We start from the raw sequence: 20,606 nt of genomic DNA, 5'->3' as shown, positions 1-20,606 counted from the left end.
TCCGGCCTGTCTGCGCTCGCTGCGGTACTGTCTGTCTGTCTGTCTGTCTGTCTGGTTAGCTGGTTATCTGTCTGTCCGCCTGTCTCTTATAATTAATGGTCCTTCGCCGCCAGACGGTCCTCTGGGAAACAGTGACCACAGTTACCTCCACGTTGGCTCTCAGTGTGCATGTCACATAGGAGAGCAGGCCCTGGACACGCACACCTCCATTAGTGTGACAGAAATGTAACACATCATCATCAAAATCACACATTTTGCATCTTTTGGAGTTGTCCTAAGATTCATGTATTTTGGAAAAATATCTGTGTTTACTTACAACAACTATTTGGTAAACAGATCTCACTATCATGTTTGATTCTCTATCTGGGTGACATTCCAGCAGGGATGATGAGCAGTGACAAATACCTTCTAAAAATTTTGACTGTTAAAAAGGCAATTACTCGCAAATGGCTACAGACTGATCCGCCTACAGTGGATGAATGGCTTGGAATTATTATTATGGCTTGGAAGAGATCCACGAGATGGAAAGGCTGACCTTCCTGCTGCGGTTGAAAAGTGAATTGTATGTCGCAAGATGGTCAAAATGGACAGCTTTTTTGCCTAAAGTGAAAACATAAAGGGTATAACTTCTCCCTTCCCCCTCTGAGATATGGCTCCTCACTTTGTCTATTTACCCTTCCATCCAAGAAATATATGTTAGGACATTGAGATATACCCTGATGTAACCTATAAAACTTATTTGATGGAGATATAGCAACGACTGTTATGTACTGTGACTACTGAATATGTTATATTTTCCTGTACTCATTCCTTTTATACTATTTGTCTTTTGTTCTAAAGAGAAAATAAAAAAAATGAGTATAAAAAAAATCACACATTTTGACAAATACACATCCATTATATGAGATGCTTTAAAAACTGTATATGGATGCACTTTATGTTTTTTTCCAGCAGATCTTTAACTCATAATTCTCAGGATGCAAGTACCCTTATGAATTATCAAGAAGCTAAAGTGAGCTTAACTGCAACCTCCTGGCCATCCTATTTTGATTATTTGGAAACGTAGTGACAATAAATAGAGATAATTGAAGCTAATAATGGGTCTAGCTACACTCTAGAAAATAATTTAAGGGACTTATTTCCAGCAATTGAATGAATGCATGCTTGCAAAAGCACAAATGTAATTTACTGATCAAGATAAACCTTTAAAGGTACAAATGACAGTGCTGGTAATTGGATCAACTTAATATTGTGCGCAATCTAAGCTCAAATTTCCACATTGATTGAAAACTATCATTCAAACTGATGTCATCTGATGAAATTGGCTTCAGAATTTAAAGTCTTCTCCTCTATCCTAACATGCCTAGAAGATTTCAAATAACTGATTACAAAGGAAAAGCTAATTCCTCTAACTCCGTGTAGTTTGTTGGTTGAACATAATTTAATGAGAAGTTGTTTTAACTCCAAAATTTTGACACAAAATATTGGGTGAACTTTTACTGTTGAGGCCAAGCATTACTTTTGAAAGTGTAGTATTCTTCTTAGCATTTGTAGTGATAAAAAAAAGAATAAAGGGTTGCAGATAGGTTCCTCTGTAGTGTGTAAATGGTTAAACACTGACAAAAAGTGAATTGTTGGGTCAACTAAAGCTACAACAAAAGACTTCTTCCTGTGTTTGTATATGACATTACTGCAACACACCACTTATCCTGTCAGTTATTGATGTTGCTGTGAAAGAACAGACAGTCTAGTTACTGAATCTAAACTTGCTTGAACATTTTCCCGACTTGACACTTTCTTTCTCCATCATGACACTACATCTCCTCTCATCTTACCTCAGACCTGTTTCCTGACGTGTTGCGGCCGACAGGTGCGGTGCTTTGAGTCCTACAACAGTAAAGCCACTAGGTGTCTCTCAAAGTCAAAAATTAACATGAACCTAAGGATCTTGAGTTTAGATGTTGCAACAGTTTCGTCAAATCATTTTACATGGACCTCAAGGGCAGATAACACGTGTGTTTAAAAGAATCTGAGAAAACATACAGAAAAAATAGAAAATAAAAATATGTTTAGCAAAGAGATTTTTTGTTCTAATTCACAAATTATGTCCAAATAGGCATCTCTTTCACGTTACTTCTTAATTTTGCTGTAGATTTCCTTTGCATAGCAATCATTATTATATTCAGGTATTAGTCAGCTGCCATGCCCCGGGGTAGACCCTGAGGGTTTCATTTCCCCTAAAAAATGTGTGCAGCGTTATTGTTATGTTTAAGTTGAATGGAGGGGCTTTCCTCTGTGCTTTCTCTACCTGATGTCATTTTTCCTACTCGGTGAGATTACAGACACTTCTGGTTTGTGAAGTATTTTAGAACAATGTGACAGCCAGGTGACGATCCAGTGCAAGGGGTGTGATGGAAGAAGTCACTTTTAGACGCATTTCCCTTTTCAAACCACTTATCGATTTAATTATAAAGCTGTCTCTGTGCAGGAAGCGTCTGTTACCTTGTTCTGAAAGTCTCTGAGCTTTATAAAAGGGGTTTAGAGTCGATCAGAGGGCTAATACAGATTACAGCACTGGTCAGACACCTGAAATATTCCTCAAAGAGTCTGAGGAATTGCCGCGTTTGAGAGAGCAGAAGAGCCCAGAAACAGTAGAAAATGTATAAATCCTGACAGCCATACTCCCCAAAACCCTCCTCATGTTTGTTATTTCACGTCTGTATTCTTGTTGGAAGATGTCCATGTGGCCGTGAAATGATTCAAGAGCAGATGATGGTTAAGAGTAACAAAGAGAATGTGGCCTGGAACAAAAAGACATTCATAGTTCAATGAGAGTAGTATCTTTGTTTTACCACACTCCTACAGGCGATACGGTAAAGAAGGTATAATGTAATGAAAATGTGTTTAACCCAGAGATAGAAATGATCCACAGCGCCTCCATACGTATCTGAGTCAATATATAATTGTGTGACTTCTTGTAACATAGTTGACAGGTATCATAGTTGATATTTTTTGTTGTTTTCAGGCCTAAAATCAACATGGCCGCCTATAACCAAACATCACATAGCATTTTATGAACAAGATTCTTCTATATATTATATATACAATTAAAGTAAAAGTAAAGTAAAATTGAAATTGATTTATTGTAGTAAACCTGTTGACATGCCATAAATCCACACTGACTCACACACTACTTTATATTAAATAACTCAGAAAGTGTTGGAGTCTTTCCAGTCTTTTCTTCAGGAGGAAATGACATCAAGTGGAGCAGGTCATGTGATCTGGAATTAACACTCTTCCTTGAGAGGTGTTTTTATAACGGGGAACTTAGTTTAAAGTGATTTCTCGGACACAATTTGTTATTTTCCACACAAAATTTGATATATTGCCAGAAAAGTAATATTTGTCATGGTTATCCCAACTTAATAAAAAGAACACAATCAAATATTTTTTGAATAAACTAATTTTATTATTGTTTAGCTGATTAGAAGGTGGTTGTTATTAAGTTCGAACGGTTATTTAGTTCACATTTTAGTGATATCCAGTATTTTTTTAATAATAAGTGATTGTTTCCATCATAAATAATCCTGGAATTCGTAAAGACATGATCATAATGAACATAAAAAACATTATTTTTTATTTGTAATAAAAATGTATGTAAGATATATCCCATGGACTTCAACAGTCCATCAATTATATACTGACCCAGCCGTACTGTAACTAAAACCCACTGGCTTAGTGGATACCAAGGCTTCACTCACAGCAGTTACATGCTTGAGATTGTGTAATTTCATCACCAGCACTTCTGTTACAAGCTACTCAATGCAGTCAGTTCTCCAATTCATTTACTGCAATTAATTAGTTTTTAAAGTGTAGCTGTTTCCAATATAATAATATTATGCTTTCTGCTGCCTTCACATTGTTGTGTAAGTAGAAGTAAATGGTGAGTTGTGATTCTTCAAAGTGTGTGATGGATAGGAAGAAGAATCTCATTTTGATGGTTCTTTCTTAGTGCTTTTTTTGTTGTAAATGTTTCACAAAAGCTCACTTTGACCAGACAGGCCACCATGAGATCGCCGGGCTCATGTTTGTCGCTCAAAGGTGATATTAAAGAATGTGCTCCTTATAAAGAAAGCCGTTATTCGGATCCGTGGGAAGTCACAGATCTGAGTTGCGTTGTCTTTCCTGAGTAGATCCGAGAGAATGCAGCAGGAACAATGAACATCATCCAGTCCAGTCCACTGCAACACCTATGATGTTTGCATTATAAACAAGGTCTTTGCCAATGAGATATCAGCAGAGTATTGACCCTCAGTGCTATCAACTCCTCTATTTTTCATTGTGAAGTTGTATTTTATGCCCAGGAACTTAAGAAAAAAGCAGCTGGACTTCTCTTTTAGGTTCTTGAAGATGTTTTGCCTCTCATACAATTCATGCTAAACTTTAAAAGCCGTTTGTCCGAGGATTACCATGGCCTGGATTACTGAGAATGTCTAATTTTGTGTTCTCCGTTTGTGTGTGTTTACCTGGGGTGAGAACACATGACATGCCCAGAAAACATGATAAAGTTGTGTTCATCTTTGTGTGTCACTTTCAGCGACTTTTCTTGACGTAAAAATTAACACACAAATTAGAAAACCTGTTGAGTCAGAATCCACCTGTCAGGCACACAAAAGTGTTAAATTAAATCACTGAGAGCACTTTTTTTTTTTTTTTTTTTTTTTTTTTTTACAATATCTGTTTAAAAATTGTGTTAAATTGTGACATCTTTCAGTTTAAAGTGACATAGCACTTGCTAAACACCCACATTGTAAACTTAGAAACTGTCGAGACTATGTGTCAGAAGAACACTAGTTTCTGTAATTGGATTACTCGCCTTTCCATCTGCTTTATAGCAGTTCTCTCACCTCTGTCTCCCCTGTGTATTTATCGTGATGTCATTCATTTACAGTTGAATGTTTCTAAGACTTTTCAACCTTTTCATAGCAGAAGCAGGAAAAATGGATCGGAGCAACTTGACAAGTTGTAATGGCCGGATAACTGGGTCCAAAACAGCTGGTGTTCTGGGATGTTTCTAGTTAGTTTCTGTCAAAATGGTCCAAGCATTACAACCATTGATGGACGAGGTTTGTTGATGCATGTGGGGACCTGAGGCTGGCCCGTGTGGTTCAGTCCCACCGAGAAGCTGCTGTAGCACGAAATGCTAAAAATCTTAATGATGGTCTTGATAGAAAGGTGTCGGAACACACAGAGTCCATTGCAGCTTTCAGTGTACAGGACGGTGTAGCTGCAGATCAGAGTCCATGATGCACCTTATCCACCACTGAAAGCACCTATAATGGCTACCTGATAACTGCGAACTGACTACAAATCGACCGCTGTGAACTTATCAGGACTTATCTGTCCAAAATGATACAAGGAACACTTGATTAAATTGTGGGGGCGTTTCCGAGTCCCATCAATTCCCGTCGCCTGCTACATATTTAGGTCATGTGATTCAGTATCCGTACTTAACGTACACATACATGACACACGCCTGTGCTCAGTGCAAGGTCATTTTGTTTGTGGTTACATTTATATTAAATGGCCACATTCTGTAGTGCTGTGATTTCTGCCACCATTTTTTTCAAGAATTTGAACTGTCAGAATTGATGCAACCTTGGAGGAGTACTGCGCTCTCTGAGTGCTTTTCTTGTTCAGTAATGTGCTAAGTTAAGAGAGGAGATAAAGTGTTCCTGCTGTGATAACATGTCAGACAAGGTCAAGCAGGTTAGCAAGTGAAGCAGAACAGAACTGGAGGCATAGGTGTCCTCATCATCAGCAGAACCACATTCCCAAAAGCTCCAAGTCTTCCTTTTCTCTCTTCGTGATCTTCTCTCCTGGTTTGCTGTCTGAGTCAAGGACCAGCAGGAAGCTCTGTGGGCCTGTTTTATGAAACTTGCTAAATGCAATCTGCGACTTGCAGCATGAGATCATCTTCTCTTGTGTTCATTTAGACACTTTTAACTCAACAGAAAAAAAACAGACTGGTGAGCCTTCAATAGCGCAGAAGATTGTAGAGCTCCTGTATATGTCTGTAATTTGTGGATGACAACTATTTGTTCAGCTGAATGTTGGCACCATTTGTGGTCTGCATGTAAGCTGTGCTGTTAAATCACTTCAGTGAAACAAACCCCAGGAGCTCAGAGGGACTCGGTCTGGATCAGTGCCATCTTCATTAGCTTCATGGTCACATCAGTGACCATCCAGATGTGTTCACCAGGGTCACCCTCCATCTGCCTGCTAGCTCCTCATGTCTCACTGCTTTTCCTACAGTGTCATGTTCAGGCTTTAAGCTCTGCTGTTTCCTCTCTCACAGTCAGTTCCCTCTATTCTGAGATGATGATTTGAATGTCTCAGAGAGTTTGATTTCTCAGTAAATGAATCTTATTCTTCTTAATAATTGCACACTTTGTTGTCACTTTGGGATAAAACTGAAAACACCAACTCAATGCTGCTGAGGCATTACAGTGGAAAACAATGCAGCATAGTTAAACTATAGACCAAAATGTGTGGGCTGAAGCTGAAGCTGATGGGACCTAAATGACCGTGTGGTGAATTTTAGCTGTGTGGTTCAGTCTGTTGGATGGATCGCTGCAAAAGTTTAAACACACATTCATGTTCCCCTCAAGATGAACTATAATCACTGTTGTCACTCATTAACCATCATCAGGTCAAAATTTAAATTTGTCTGCAACTAATGACATTCTTTGCATTCTCAAAGGCATGGACGCAGGTTTAATTTGAATACTGAGGGTTCTCCTCCAGGAAATACTGAGCAACACTTTATTTTCTACATTCTGGAGAACCAGATGACCATTTAGAATGTAAATTATGGATTTGATCGATTTTTTTCTCAATAGTTTCAGTGGCTGGATGAATTCAGAATTCATATTATTTGCTGCAAATAAAAGCCCCACTGCTAAACAAAAAGCATTTCTTCAAAATAAAAGTCTATTTTTTGTTTCATGTGTTTATTTTATATTCTAAATATTACGATAGTTGTAACCTCTGCAGATTTCAAGAAAATAAATTAAAACAAAGAACAAAAATGTGATGTTGAGAGAAACTTCCTTCCCATTAAGGTGCTTTAGATCTCAGCACCTTAATGGGACTTTACCTGAAACCTGTGATTTCTCAGTTAATTTTTTTGTGAATGTTCTTAAAAAAAACATTTTTAACATTTCTTTTTTCCACCAAAAAATGTTCAAAGATTTCCCAAAAATGTAGAAAATGTGGACATCAGAAGTTTCACTGTGAGAATTTTTTTTTTTCTCCACATTTTCAAACTTTAAAACGGGTCAATTTTAACCTACAGGACGACACGAGGGTTAAGATACCTAAAAATAAAATAAATGAACAATGATTACCTCATTACAGTTGAGTGTTCTTCTGGTAAACCTGCAATTCATGTCATGTTGCTTCGACATGTACCTACATATTGTTACAGACCACCCCCCACGGCAGCGGCTTCCCCAGGAGGATAAGGCGTCCTGCCAAAGCGGCTCAAGAGAGGCTAAAGGAACACGACAAATAGCTCAAGGCACTGACGACTGTCGAGCTTTTGAATGATGTGTTGGATGAAGCCAAATCCACGTAGACCCCACAGACCCCAGAAACAAAGAGAATCCGCAGCCAACGCTCCAGCGTGAGACCCTGCAGGACACCACCAGAGATCTGCTTTAGTGGCACGAGGGGGACCTACATAATAATAAGAAGGTGTTTGAATGTGGCTGTGGTATAGGCGGCCTGGTGTAACCCTTAGAGGTCAATAGGACAAAAGCATGGACCCCATACATGTCAATAAATAAATAAAACAAAATAAAATCATGAATCCAAAATAAGGCATAATAGACAGAGAAAATGGATTTCCACTGAGTCTGGATTCCTGAATAATAGCTTTGTGTTAAATAGGACAACTGCTACACTGAACCAGGCCATAATTAACTAATCCCATAGTGTTGTAACCCTTTGTCCCATCAAAGACATATTTTGATTTAAAAAAAATGAAATTTATCAGAGCAATAAACCCATTGACGTGTAATTCTGTCCTTAAAAATAACCAAAAGAAAAAGTTTAAAATTGTGATATTTTATCAAAATCACTTTTTTCTTCAAGTCTCAGTCATGTTTTAAATTGCCAAAACAAAGAGTTTGCACTAAATCAGTGAAAAACAAACAAAAAATCCGTACTACAGAATCATGACTGAATCAGCTGTGACAAACAGTCACATGACAAAAAATTTTGCGTGTTTTCAGGTGAACTGCAGGCAGTGTTTACACAAAGCTGAGAGGAGAGGAGAATGAATCAGGCTGGATCAGTAAAATAAATACAGAATTGCTGATAAATGGCATCAGCAAGTTTCTGGAAGATACATTTGACAAGGTGGAATATCTTGTTGGGACTTGGAAAATGTTTTTACTTGATTCTTTTTTCCCCATTTCTTTTGTAAAACCATTAATCAGAGAAATTCCACTTTCATTTTTGTCATTTTTATGATTTATGGCAATACAACGATATTACACTGCACAAAAAAACATATTTCTAGTCGTGGTTGGTCTGTTTCCATTAAGGTAAAGGACTTTATATTGCAGTAAAACAATGAGGCCATACTAGTGAGTCAAAATGCGACAGAAAAAACACCCAGAAACAGTTTGAGATTCAGGTGATTTAACAGAATTCAGTGGAGATGAGTAAAATGAACAAGACAGAGCCTGTCAGAACCAACTTGTGTTGACTTCAGAGCTACCTGATCATTTGCCCCCTCCCACCTGAGGGTCAGCTGATCTCTCTGACTGCTGTGAATCTGTTGGGATTATCCTCCGATCAGCATACTGACCGAACACGACACACACACACACACCGATGGCTGCACGCCGCACACACCAGGACAGCAACAGGTAACAAACCCACTGTTCTCTATTCCTGTTTTTAATGTTAAAGAGTTGGGTCTGGATTACATGAGCTGGTGGTTTAACATAAAAAACAGAACTCATGTAAAGGAATCAGGCTGGCAGGCTGTCAAGGATGATCTCCTGATCCCTCTGCTGCAACAGCTTGAGTCGAGTTAAAGCTCCTCCGTGGTCCGTGTTACACTTACTTTAATAAAAGAGACATAGTTTTCTTTACTCGTCATGTAATGTGTCCCTCTATTTGTTGAACTACATGGTTAAATTTAATGATGTGGCTGATGATAAAAGGAGAAATAAAGATCAGTTTACATGTCAAAGAGGTTTTGATTTTATTTTTAGGGGCTTTTTATGGAGCTGATATGATGTTTGACATTAAATTATGGGATGTTTTTGTAGTTTTTCTCCACTTTCTGTCCTTTTTCACCCAGTCAGAGTACTGTGTTAAGCACTCTATTCATAGAGCACAGAAGGCAAAATCTGAGTAGACAGGATTACTGGTCACAGTTGGAGTTAAACAAGAGCTTCCTACTTGTCAGCAGCTCAGTGCTCGCTGTGTCTTTATCAGATCATTAGTATTTCCTACATGTAACTTATGTCAGCTTTCATTTGGGGCTGCATCGACCCAAACCCAAAAAACTTATATTATCAGCATCTCTGACTGCAGTTCTGATCATTTGTGGGTTTTGTAATGAGGTTTTGTAGGTTTATGCAGCTTAATTTATGTTTTTAGTTTCTCTCTCTTGGATATATTGTCCACGACAGCATTTAAAACAAAATTTAACTGTATATTTTAAATAATAAATTACTGTTTTCTCAAATATTTTCCTATTTTGTTCAAATACAGACAATATGTGGTAAAATCACAGAAAAAAAGGCAACCATTTACATGTTAGAGGTAAAAATGAACATAAAAAAACAGGATAAAATATACATGGTATCCACACAAAAAATCTGGATTTTCACAGTGAAATTAGGAATGATGTGTTAATTCCATGACAGGAGATATGTGATGTTACCTAAAATGATGTAAAATAGCCCACATATATCGGTATCAGCTGATATCGGAATAGGAAATTGAGAGTTGGACAATATCAGCATATTGGTTTTGTCAAAAAGTCAATATTGGACATGCCTTAAAACTCTGCCTGTTAAAGTTTTCTTTAAATGACATAGTTTCTATAAATTGTTCAGAAATTTGTCAAATTTCATGTATAAATGTCCAGTAAAATCACAGAAAAAATATTAATTTACAAATAGTAATTTGTTTGTCACTCTAAATATACACTGTTTTACTAAAAATTTAATTGCTTTACATACTATATTGCCAAACATATTTGCTCACCCATCCAAATAATCAGAATCAGGTGTTCCAGTCACTTCCATGGCCACAGGTGTATAAATCAATGGCATGCAGACTGCTTTTACAAACATTAGTGAAAGAATGGCTCGCTCTCAGGAGCTCAGTGAATTCCAGCGTGGAACTGTGATAGGATGCCACCTGTGCAACAAATCCAGTCGTGACATTTCCTCGCTCCTAAATATTCCACAGTCAACTGTCAGCTGTATTATAATAAAGTGGAAGTGTGTGGGAACGACAGCAACTCAGCCACCAAGTGGTCGGCCACGTAAACTGATGGAGCGGGGTCAGCGGATGCTGAGGCGCATAGTGCCAAGAGGTGGCCAAGTTTCTGCAGAGTCAATCGCTACAGACCTTCAAACTTCATGTGGCCTTCAGATTAGCTCAAGAACAGAGCTTCAGCAGAGAGCTTCATGGAATGGGTTTTCATGGAAGAGCAGCTGTATCCAAGCCGTACTTCACCAAGTGCAATGGAAAGCGTGGGATGCAGTGGTGTAAAGCATGCCACCACTGGACTCTAGAGCAGTGGAGACGCCTTCTCTGGAGTGACCAATCGCACTTCTCCATCTGGCAATCTGATGGACGAGTCTGGGTTTGACGGTTGCCAGGAGAACTATACTTGTCGGACTGCATTGTGTCAAGTGTAAAGTTTGGTGGAGGGGGGATTATGGTGTGGGGTTGTTCTTCAGGAGCTGGGCTTGGCCCCTTAGTTCCAGTGAAAGGAACTCTGAATGCTTCAGCAGACCAAGACATTTTGGACAATTCCATGCTCCCAACTTTGTGGGAACAGTTTGGAGCTGGCCCCTTCCTCTTCCAGCATGACTGTGCACAAAGCAAGGTCCATAAAGACATGGATGACAGAGTCTGGTGTGGATGAACTTGACTGGCCTGCACAGAGTCCTGACCTCAACCCGATAGAACACCTTTGGGATGAATTAGAGCGCAGACTGAGAGCCTGGCCTTCTGGTTCAACATCAGTGTGTGACCTCACAAATGAGCTTCTGGAATAATGGTCAAAAATTCCCACAAACACACTCCTCAACCTTGTGGACAGCCTTCCCAGAAGAGTTGAAGCTGTTCTAGCTGCAAAGGGAGGACCGACGTCATATTGAACCCTATGGATTAGGAATGGGATGTCACTTATGTTCATATGTGAGTAGAGGCAGGTGAGCTAATAATTTTGGCAATAGAGTGTATATTTGCCATTATTTTTTGCAGGAGCATTACTCTATTCCATCTTTACTTAACCTATTTTTTTCTGTTCCCTTGCCGCCATCCTTTCAGCTTTTTTATTTGATTATTTTTCTGTTACAGTGCACAAAAACACCCCGGCACATTATAGACCGTCTATCCGCCCTCCATGGCGTCACTGGACGAGGAGATGACCTGCTCTGTGTGCAGAGACAGCTTCAGCCACGCCCATCCTCTGCCCTGTGGACACAGCTTCTGTCCCGCCTGCATCCGCGAGGCCTGGAGCGGCCAGGAGGAAGGTAAAGGTCGCTTCACCTGCCCCCAGTGTCAGGAGGAGCGAGGGGAGGTTCTCTGTGACTGCTGCCCTCCTGAGGCAGAGGAGCTGGCGTTGGCGGTGAAAACCTGCCTGAGGTGTGAGGTGTCTTTGTGCACCCAACACCTGCAGCCTCATCTGGAGAGACCGGCGTTCAGCACACACCTGTTGGTGGATCCTCTGGGGGACATTTCCCAAAGAAGATGCCCGACGCACGCAGAAATATTCCGCTACTACTGTGCCGACGACAGAGCCTACATCTGTGGAGACTGTCTGCTGGAGGGAAGCCACGCTCAGCACAAAGTGAAGGCTCTGAGACACGTGGAGGAGGATCTGAAGGTCAGCTGCATGGATGTGTAGAAAAGTGTGCTTTCATGTGACAGGATGCGGCTGCTGGAGTACTGAATGTGTGATTTCACAGGTTATTCTTCAGACGCTGCTCATCAAAGCGGAGGAGAAGCTGAAAGACGGAGAGCAAATCCTCAAAGACTACGAGAACGTTGATTCCACCATGACTGTGAGTGAAACCCATCATCCCATCAACCCATCATGCAAAAACCCAAAGTCTTACCGAGTCTATTTGTCTTATTTTTAGTCAAAATGTCTCATCCCACTTGATTTAAGATAAATTCACTTATCTTGGGGCCATTTCAGCAAGATGGAGGGACTTGTTTTAAGATGCATCTTAAGTGCATCTTAAATATCTTGTTAAGTCAAACAATCTTGAAAATATATTGTTTTGAGTTGAATTTTTTACAAAAAAATCCCTCAAAATAAGTTTAACCTTCAAGTCATCCTGCAGGTCAAATTAACCCGGTTTAAAATTTGAAAATGTGGAGAAAAAAATATTTTCACAGTGAAACTTCTGATGTCCACATTTTCAACATTTTTGGGAAATCTTTGAACATTTTTTTTGATAGAAAAAAGAAATGTTAAAAATGTTTCTTAAGAACATTCACATAAAAATCAAACAAAATCCAGCGAATTGTGGTTGATTTTTTTTTTGTGAATGTTCTTAAAAAATATAATAGAAGTTTTACTGATATATATGTAATCACTTTAGATATTTTTAGGGTTTTTTTGGAAGGTTTTTACTCATTTTTTGAAAATATTTACAAGAATTTTCTTGCCAAATTTGGGGGGTTTCTTTAAAATAAAACTTTTAAGAGAAATTTTTTAAGAATTATTGGAATTTTCTTCCTGAAGTTTTTGCAAATTTTCAGAAATTTGGGGATTTTTTTTTTTTGCAGATTTTTTTTCAGACAAGGAAACAATATTTTTTGATGCCTGTAAACGAGGACAACAGGAGGGCTAATACATCTCAAATTAGGAGGTTATATGAAAGCGAAAATCTATTTTTGAGTGAAAATTTGCTTCTTTTTTTTAGCATATTTGGCTTATTTTAAGACAATTCTGGTAAAATATAGCTTAAAATAAGTTTTCCCTGCTAATTTGTAAGATCTCAAGATTCTAAATATATCTTACTTCAAGAAATATTACCAAGCCATTTTTCATTTGTTCTACTGGCAGATTTTTTTTATTTATTTCAAGGTGAAAAGTTCCTTGAAATAAGTTTCTCTTTCTTGTTTTGAGAGGGACATTATTTCCAGTTTATGTCTCTCAGTAGAACCTATCCACCTACACGTCACTGGGTCACAAAAGATCCAAAACTTAAATCCTTCTCATGTACAATTCTCAAATTTGCATCATTCCACTAGAGATTTAGTTCAAATAGATGATTTAGTTTGATTGTATTTCCATAATAATCCTGTCATTGCTGCTTCCAGGACTCTCTGAAGCAGGACGACGCTCAGGTGGAGCGGCTGGGTTCAGACCTGCAGGTCCATGTGAGGAGGCTGGTGGCGGCTCTGAGGGAAGTCACCAAGAAGGAGAGGCAGCAGGTCATAGAGCGAGTCCACGGAGACTGCTGCAAAGTGAAGGACGACATGAGCCAGACGCTGAGCATCCAGCACTACCTGTCCTCACTGCTGGTGGAGACGGACCCCTTCCTGCTCATCTGGGTGAGACATGGAGCTGAACAGACACTAGAAATGGATAAACAGATTATTATAGATGTGAGGCTGCAGCTGTTGATAATGATGGCACAACATTTTCAGATGTGAAAATTAACATAACTCCAGATATGTTAAACAGAATATGTGCATCACTTCAGCTCTTTTAGTGAAGCTATTTCAGCTAAAATGTTGCTGCAGTCAGGACTGAAACTGTTTATACCGGTAATTTTTTTAAATCTATTTATTGGAATGTTACTGATTTTGCCATTTTTAATTTAAAATATAAATAGCATCTTGTAAAATCACAGAAAAATAGAAGCATTTACATGTTCATGTTAAAAAAGAAACAAAGAGGCCAAAACTGTAAAATCTGTCAACATTAAAAATCTGTGTCGTATGAAATGGAAAGTCATCATTCCTTAATGTGTTTGGAAAATGACACCGCTTTTTTGTTTGTTTGTTTGTTTTTTACAGCTATTTGCCATAATTAAAATTATGCATATTAAGAACTGGAAAATCATACTTTTTTTTTTTTTTACAAAGTGTTAGGTTACAGATGTTCCCAGTATTATTAAACCACACATAATAACATGTTGACAAATGGCAAATAATTTAAATGGGGGGGGAGGAAACAGATTATTTTACATATTTACTGTTATTTGAAAGAAAAATATGCATGTTCAAGATTGGAAAAAAAAAATCATCCAAACATTTGGTACTTTTAAGCTACATATTTTCTGTTTTGTTAAATTTCCACTTTTCCCCAGATATTCATGTTGTCCATGGTTTTAACAATCCTGAGAAATATCTCAACATCTTTTGCAACTTTAGCACAGATATTCATGCTTCTCAGAGGATAATTCACATAATGATCCTCTGATTTTTCTTCTATTACCAACAATGAGTCAAAATTTATGGCTTAGGGTGAAATGTGTTGATTAATATTAGATGAATGGTGTAAAATATGGTTCAGACATTCATGATTTCCTCAGGGTGACTTGGATTAAATGGAACCATATTGGTGATCCCTTAATGTTTTATTTAGCTCCAACATTGGGTCAAAATTCATGTAATCCTCGGAGCATCAACGCAGCTTAGAGGCTCAGATGTCAACTTGTGTGGTTCCTAGTAGCCGAGTGTTTGGGTGGAAACACTCTGAACTACAAGTCCATGTAGTTCGTGATCTTCTTGCTCTCTCTTTACTGTTACGATAAAGTAAAGCTCCAATAAATGATCTTTAAAAAAGTCCATCTCCACGGCAGTGTCTCTCGTTCCTAATAAACTCATAAAATCCTCCCAAAAAATAATTAGTCCAGTTCTTTGGTTTGTGATTAAATACCATTAATATCTCGTAATTAGCATATGTTAGCATGCTAACTTGCAGAATTTGATGGTTAACACTATACACGCTAAACAGACAAAAGCCTTGCTTTTTGTTTTTTCTGTCATCTTTCTTGTGTCGCCTCATTTAGAAGAAAGTGAGACAGCTGAATCAGTTTATCACGTTGCTGGAGGCAATAAGGAATATTTAAACTGTCGCAAGCCGCGTTAATCAGCTTACAGAAAAGGAAATGTAGCTGTGATCCATATGATTTTCTCGCATTTTACAATCTTAATCTTGCCATTCTTCAAACATGGATTTGTCTTTTTGTGATGAGGTGACGTCAGTGCTATTTTCAGTAATGTATGATGTGGATCATAGGATCTGCTGGCAGCTGCATGATGACAAGCAGATAAAACCTGCAAAAACAAGGTTTTTAATGGTGTCTCACTGGTGAGAATGTGTAAAATGAATAAGCTGACAAATGGTTGCATTATATGCTCATTCTGTAGTCGTGCACAATGTATTTTCAGGAATGTGTTTAAGGAATGTATTGTGTTTTATATGCATTCAATGGCTTTATTCAGATAAATGTTGTCAGTGTTTCCTTAAAGAACCCCCATCATCGGTTTTTTTAGTGCTTTAAAGGGGTTCAGGAAGCTGCTTTATGCAGCAAAGCCATGAGTGTTATTAATGAAGTTGTCAAACCTTTTATCTAAAAGAAAAATCAGTCACAGATGGAGTAACCTTGTGGGTTTTGTGCCTTTTTCATCCACACTGTAAAAACAAAATCTGTAAAAACTGAAGAAGATCTGGCAACAAGGATGCCACAAAACATGGTAAAAATGTAGCGTTCAAAACGGTGAACAAAAAATAAATATCTGTAAAATAATGGCAGATTTTTAATGTGGACATTGGGTACAGGTTTATTCTAAACAGTCAGCATGTGAATTAACACCTAATTTCTGTAATTTCACTTAATAATATGTGAAATGCTTCAAAACAGAGAAAATGTGTAGAACAGTTTAAAAAAATACCATTTTCTCAATCACTGATATTCAGAATTTTACTTTCAAAAGATGCAAAATATCTAATAAAAATGCACGGATTTTGCTGTTTTAGATACACTGAAAATAATTTGATTTTACAGTCAAACATTAAATGATAAAGAATGAATTACTGTTCATAAAAATGCTGATTTGTGGAGCAGACATTAGATACAGTTTTGGCCTGGTCAACATGCAAATTAAGCTTTTCTTTGTGATTTTACTTGATATTGTGTGAAACTTAACAGACACACCAAATTAAAATCAGTGAACTAACAGTAAACAGTTCAAAAGTTTAAATCTTTTTTGAAAATGTTTCTTTTTACAGAGCACCTGAGCAGATTCACACTGAATCCTTTCGGTGAATAAATCGTGTGACACATTTTTCTCAGCTGTCCTTGATTTTTCTTTCCTCAGGCCTTTCAATCAGAGGACACAAAGTAAGTCCAGAACAAATCAGTGATTCTGTGTTTGCTCATGTACTGAACTGTGTTGATGTGTGTGTGTGTGTACGTTGGCATGTTGTGAAGTGTTTTTATGTGACAGACAGTAAGAGACAAACTGCTAATGTTTGTATTTTTATTCCTGATGCTTTGTTCTTTTGTAATGCAGGTTATTGGCGAACTTGAATGGTCCAGTTTTCACCCCTGATCCCATCAGTCTGGACAGAAAACACATCCTGGAGGACATCGAGAACAACTATCGAGAGTTCATCAACGCCACCCTGCGCTGCCTCAGTGAACTGAAGAGGGAGCTCTGTGAGTGGCACATATTCGCTATAGGTGATACCTGCCCACCTCCTCAGTATTTTAAAGGATTCGTTTGATGTTTTGAGGGAATGTTTGCTTTCTTGTAAAAAATTAAATGAGAAGATTGACACCGCATCACAATTTAATGTGCTCTATAATAAGACAATAAGGCCTTATGAATTGGTTTATGTGATGTGTGGTTGTCAACCGGACGCATTTCTTAGTTTGTAAAAAATAATAAAAGCTTAATTGGTGCTTCTTTTTCTTTTTTTTTTTTTAGAAGAGTGGCCATGTACTGTAGGTATTGTAACCAGAATCTTCAAGTATCACCATATAATTTTACCTCCCTGTCTGCCCACAGTAAGCAGTCCTTTGACTCTGGACACAAACACAGCTCATCCACTACTCAGCATCTCTGATGACCTGCGTTCGGTTGCACGAGTTAAAAGCCGACTGCCCTGCGCTGCTCATCCTGAACGCTTCGACCACTGGCCTCAGGTCCTCACCGTCCAGACCTTCTCCTCTGGGACTCACTACTGGGAGCTGGAGACTGAGGGATTCTGGGACGTCGGCATCTGCTATCGAAGTATTGGACGGAAGGGGAAAGAGGCCAACGCCTTTGGTAACAACAAGGTAGGCAGATGTGCTGCAAAGCTGTCTGGTTTCCTTAACATTATTAGCTTGAATGTGTTGTTTCTGTACATTAATGAAACGAGTGGAAGCCTCTGTGTAATACCGGTGATATTAGTAGCACGCTCATGTTTCGACCATGTTTCTCTCAACCCTGTTCCTGGCATCACTCTGAGTTTGCTCGAAATTGGCTTTGGTGAAAATAAAAAGGCTGTTTTAACTGATTTTTCCTTCAGATTTTTACTCATTAAATCAGAGGAGACACTAAATTTAGGCTCAGAACAGAACCTCCTGTGTCCTTGTGCACTAAAGCACCTCAATATTTTCAATCAAGTTCTATTAGATGACATATTTATCCTGGTGTCTTAAAAATGTCACAGCACTGGCGAATTTGTACTTTTATGAGCTTTTAAAGTACACAGTGGTGAAGGACACCAGTACATGTCTTTATCAAGCACTTAAGATTTCAGCTGAGGTGGCAAAATTGCTGCAAATTAATTTTCTGTCCATTGTCTAATCACTAGTTTTTTCAGTTCTCTATTTCACCTGAACATGTTCCTTGATTGAAGCTCCTTCGTTTAACTTCCAGGTGTCATGGAGCTTGACTCAGCAACACGACAAAAAGCTGGCAGCCTGGCACAACCGCAGGAAAACCCGCCTCATGTACCAAATGACCGGCAACCGACTCGCCGTGGCGTTGGACTACAGTGCCGGAACCATCACCTTCTCTGAGGTTGGACCTTCTAACAACCTGATCCACCTCCACACCTTCTCCACGACCTTCACTCAGCCGCTCTGCTTGGGCTTCGGACTCTACAAAGCTGAGCTCAACAGTCGCGTCTCTATTATCAAAGTCTGAGGTGATGGAAAGGACGACCAAGATGATAACTGTGCTGACCTGAGTTAAACAAATCCATTCCAAGATGAGATGGTGTTTGGTCCTTTCCAACCTCAGTAACCACACAAACATGTGTTGGAACCTTTGCCATGAGCTTCTCTACTGTTTCCTTCCTGGGTGGAGCTCAACTTCTTCGTCAACAAAGAAACAAAACTGTGATCAGGGGGAAATTATTTGGAACATTTGATGCATGAACATGAAGCAGCAGATGAAGAGGCTCTTTACAAAGTTAAGCGGTGTCAGTTTGTTTTGTGTTTTCATTCCATAGTGATTAGATCTGCAGGTGACTGGTGATACAGTCATTCAGAAGACTGTAGTAAATATTATATACTAGAAATATTGAGACAAACCTGGGCAGCAGCTCATCCAATCCTTTCTTAAGCATCTCTGACAGTCTACCTCAGTTACATTTTATGAATACCAACAGTGTACAACAAAAGTGAGGACACCCTGTGCAATATCATGAAAATGTCAAAATTTTAATACCTCTCAAAAACTGGATTATTTCCTAGAAGAACAGTGGAGTGTTTCTTCTTTTAAACAGTCTAAGTGCATGAACATGTTTGCAAAATGACATTTAAACACCAGAACTTTCTCAGTTTTAGACCTCGATGACGTACATCTGCATGTCTACATCATGGCTTCACATGGAAAAGACTGATTATGAGACTTCACATGGGAAACGATACAGATAAATTGATGAACAGTGAAAACAATCAGCCAAAACACATTTTACAGCTGTTATCAGGGAGTGAAAGTGGGCCATGGTGCTAATCAGAGCCACGAGGACAACCTTCTAAAATGATGCTCCAAACTTGGTGCGTGGTTTATCAGTGAAAATCAGAATTTCTGTGACAGTTGAGACATTGAGAAGAACATTGCAGAACAGCAGCAAAAACAAAATCCCATGCTTGCTGCTCGAAACAAAAAATGCACCCTTAACTTTTTCTAGAGAACCCTGATGGATGCTGGGAGCAGATTTCTTTAGTCAAATGGTGTTCACGATAAATTTATTTGGCTCAGATGGGGTCAGATGTTTGGCATGAACCTGGCCTGAACTACCACAGCCCCAACAGTGAAGCACATAGATGGGATTGTGATGATATGGGGCTACAAGCTAAAGATCCAGGGAGAGAAGATTTATAGATGGCACCATGAATGCCTTTGAATATACCAACGACGGACAAGAGAACCTCCAGTCTGCAGAATATTGGCAGAAGAGAAATTTTCTGACATAACGACACTGAGCACGCTGCCAAAACCACGACAATCAATCAATCAATCCAGTGCCATGTCATTCAGCGTAGGCGATCATTTCTTTCCATCTAATCCGATCTTTTTCTTTCCGAATTGTGACTGCTTCTCTCTTCATGTGTAGCCATGATGCCAGTCCATCTATCATTTTCATCCTCTGTCTGCTTTGTCCTCTCCAAAATCACATAATTGTTTAGAAAAAAGAAAAAACTGAAAAGTCTGAGTGGGCCAAGTAATGTCATCTCTGTACGTTGACACGGTTTGGAATCATTTCACATTTAGGTGATATTGCACATGTTGTACACTGCAGCTTTAACTGACATTAAATGTCCCTTAATCGGGGTCACATTTGTGTTGATATGCTCAAATCAGAATTAGAAAGATTTTGTTGCCAAGTAGGTTTTCACATATGAGGAATGTGACCTGGCATTTTAGTGGATAACAGTAACATACAGATAAAAAAACAGAACTGTTGCAAGTCAGTGGGCAGTAAGTGTTAAAAGACAAATAAGAAGCAAGTGTTACAAGTCAAATTAGCACAATATCATTACAGATCACCACTGCTCATCACCTCAGCTGCAATGACTTATAACAGGAGCTACCTGGCTATAAAAAAAAAAGACTGAAGGGGTGGATATTCTCACATGGAGGTGAACAAGCAGCAAGAAGGAGCATTTGATCCTTTAACTCGAATTGCTCTTTAAAGTGGAAATGACAGAAAAAGGGGGAACAACTCACTCTACAAGCGTACCTTAAAGCTGCTCAGATACCCGGCTCTTTTCCTCATTTTACTGTAAAGGTGAGTGGGCGGATGTAACATAGAGGGTGAGAAAGAAGCAGACGGAAAAGGGAGGGGGGGGGGGGGGTAGCTGAGAAAGAGA

General features: G+C 38.8%; 1 protein-coding gene across 1 annotated transcript; it reads left to right on the top strand.

The window, feature by feature from the left end:
- The first annotated feature begins 10,526 nt into the window (after nt 1–10,526).
- trim110 (tripartite motif containing 110) lies at nt 10,527–15,130 on the top strand. Its single transcript, XM_022197170.2, has 3 exons — nt 10,527–12,151; nt 12,234–12,329; nt 13,600–15,130. Exons 1-3 carry the CDS (start codon nt 11,669–11,671, stop codon nt 13,933–13,935), a joined length of 915 nt encoding a protein of 304 aa, XP_022052862.2. The 5' UTR covers nt 10,527–11,668; the 3' UTR covers nt 13,936–15,130.
- The last annotated feature ends 5,476 nt before the right edge of the window (nt 15,131–20,606 follow it).

Source organism: Acanthochromis polyacanthus, chromosome 9 (assembly GCF_021347895.1).
Source record: "Acanthochromis polyacanthus isolate Apoly-LR-REF ecotype Palm Island chromosome 9, KAUST_Apoly_ChrSc, whole genome shotgun sequence".
In the NCBI taxonomy this organism is placed as follows: domain Eukaryota; kingdom Metazoa; phylum Chordata; class Actinopteri; family Pomacentridae; genus Acanthochromis; species Acanthochromis polyacanthus.
This window is presented reverse-complemented; position numbering and strand designations above follow the sequence as displayed.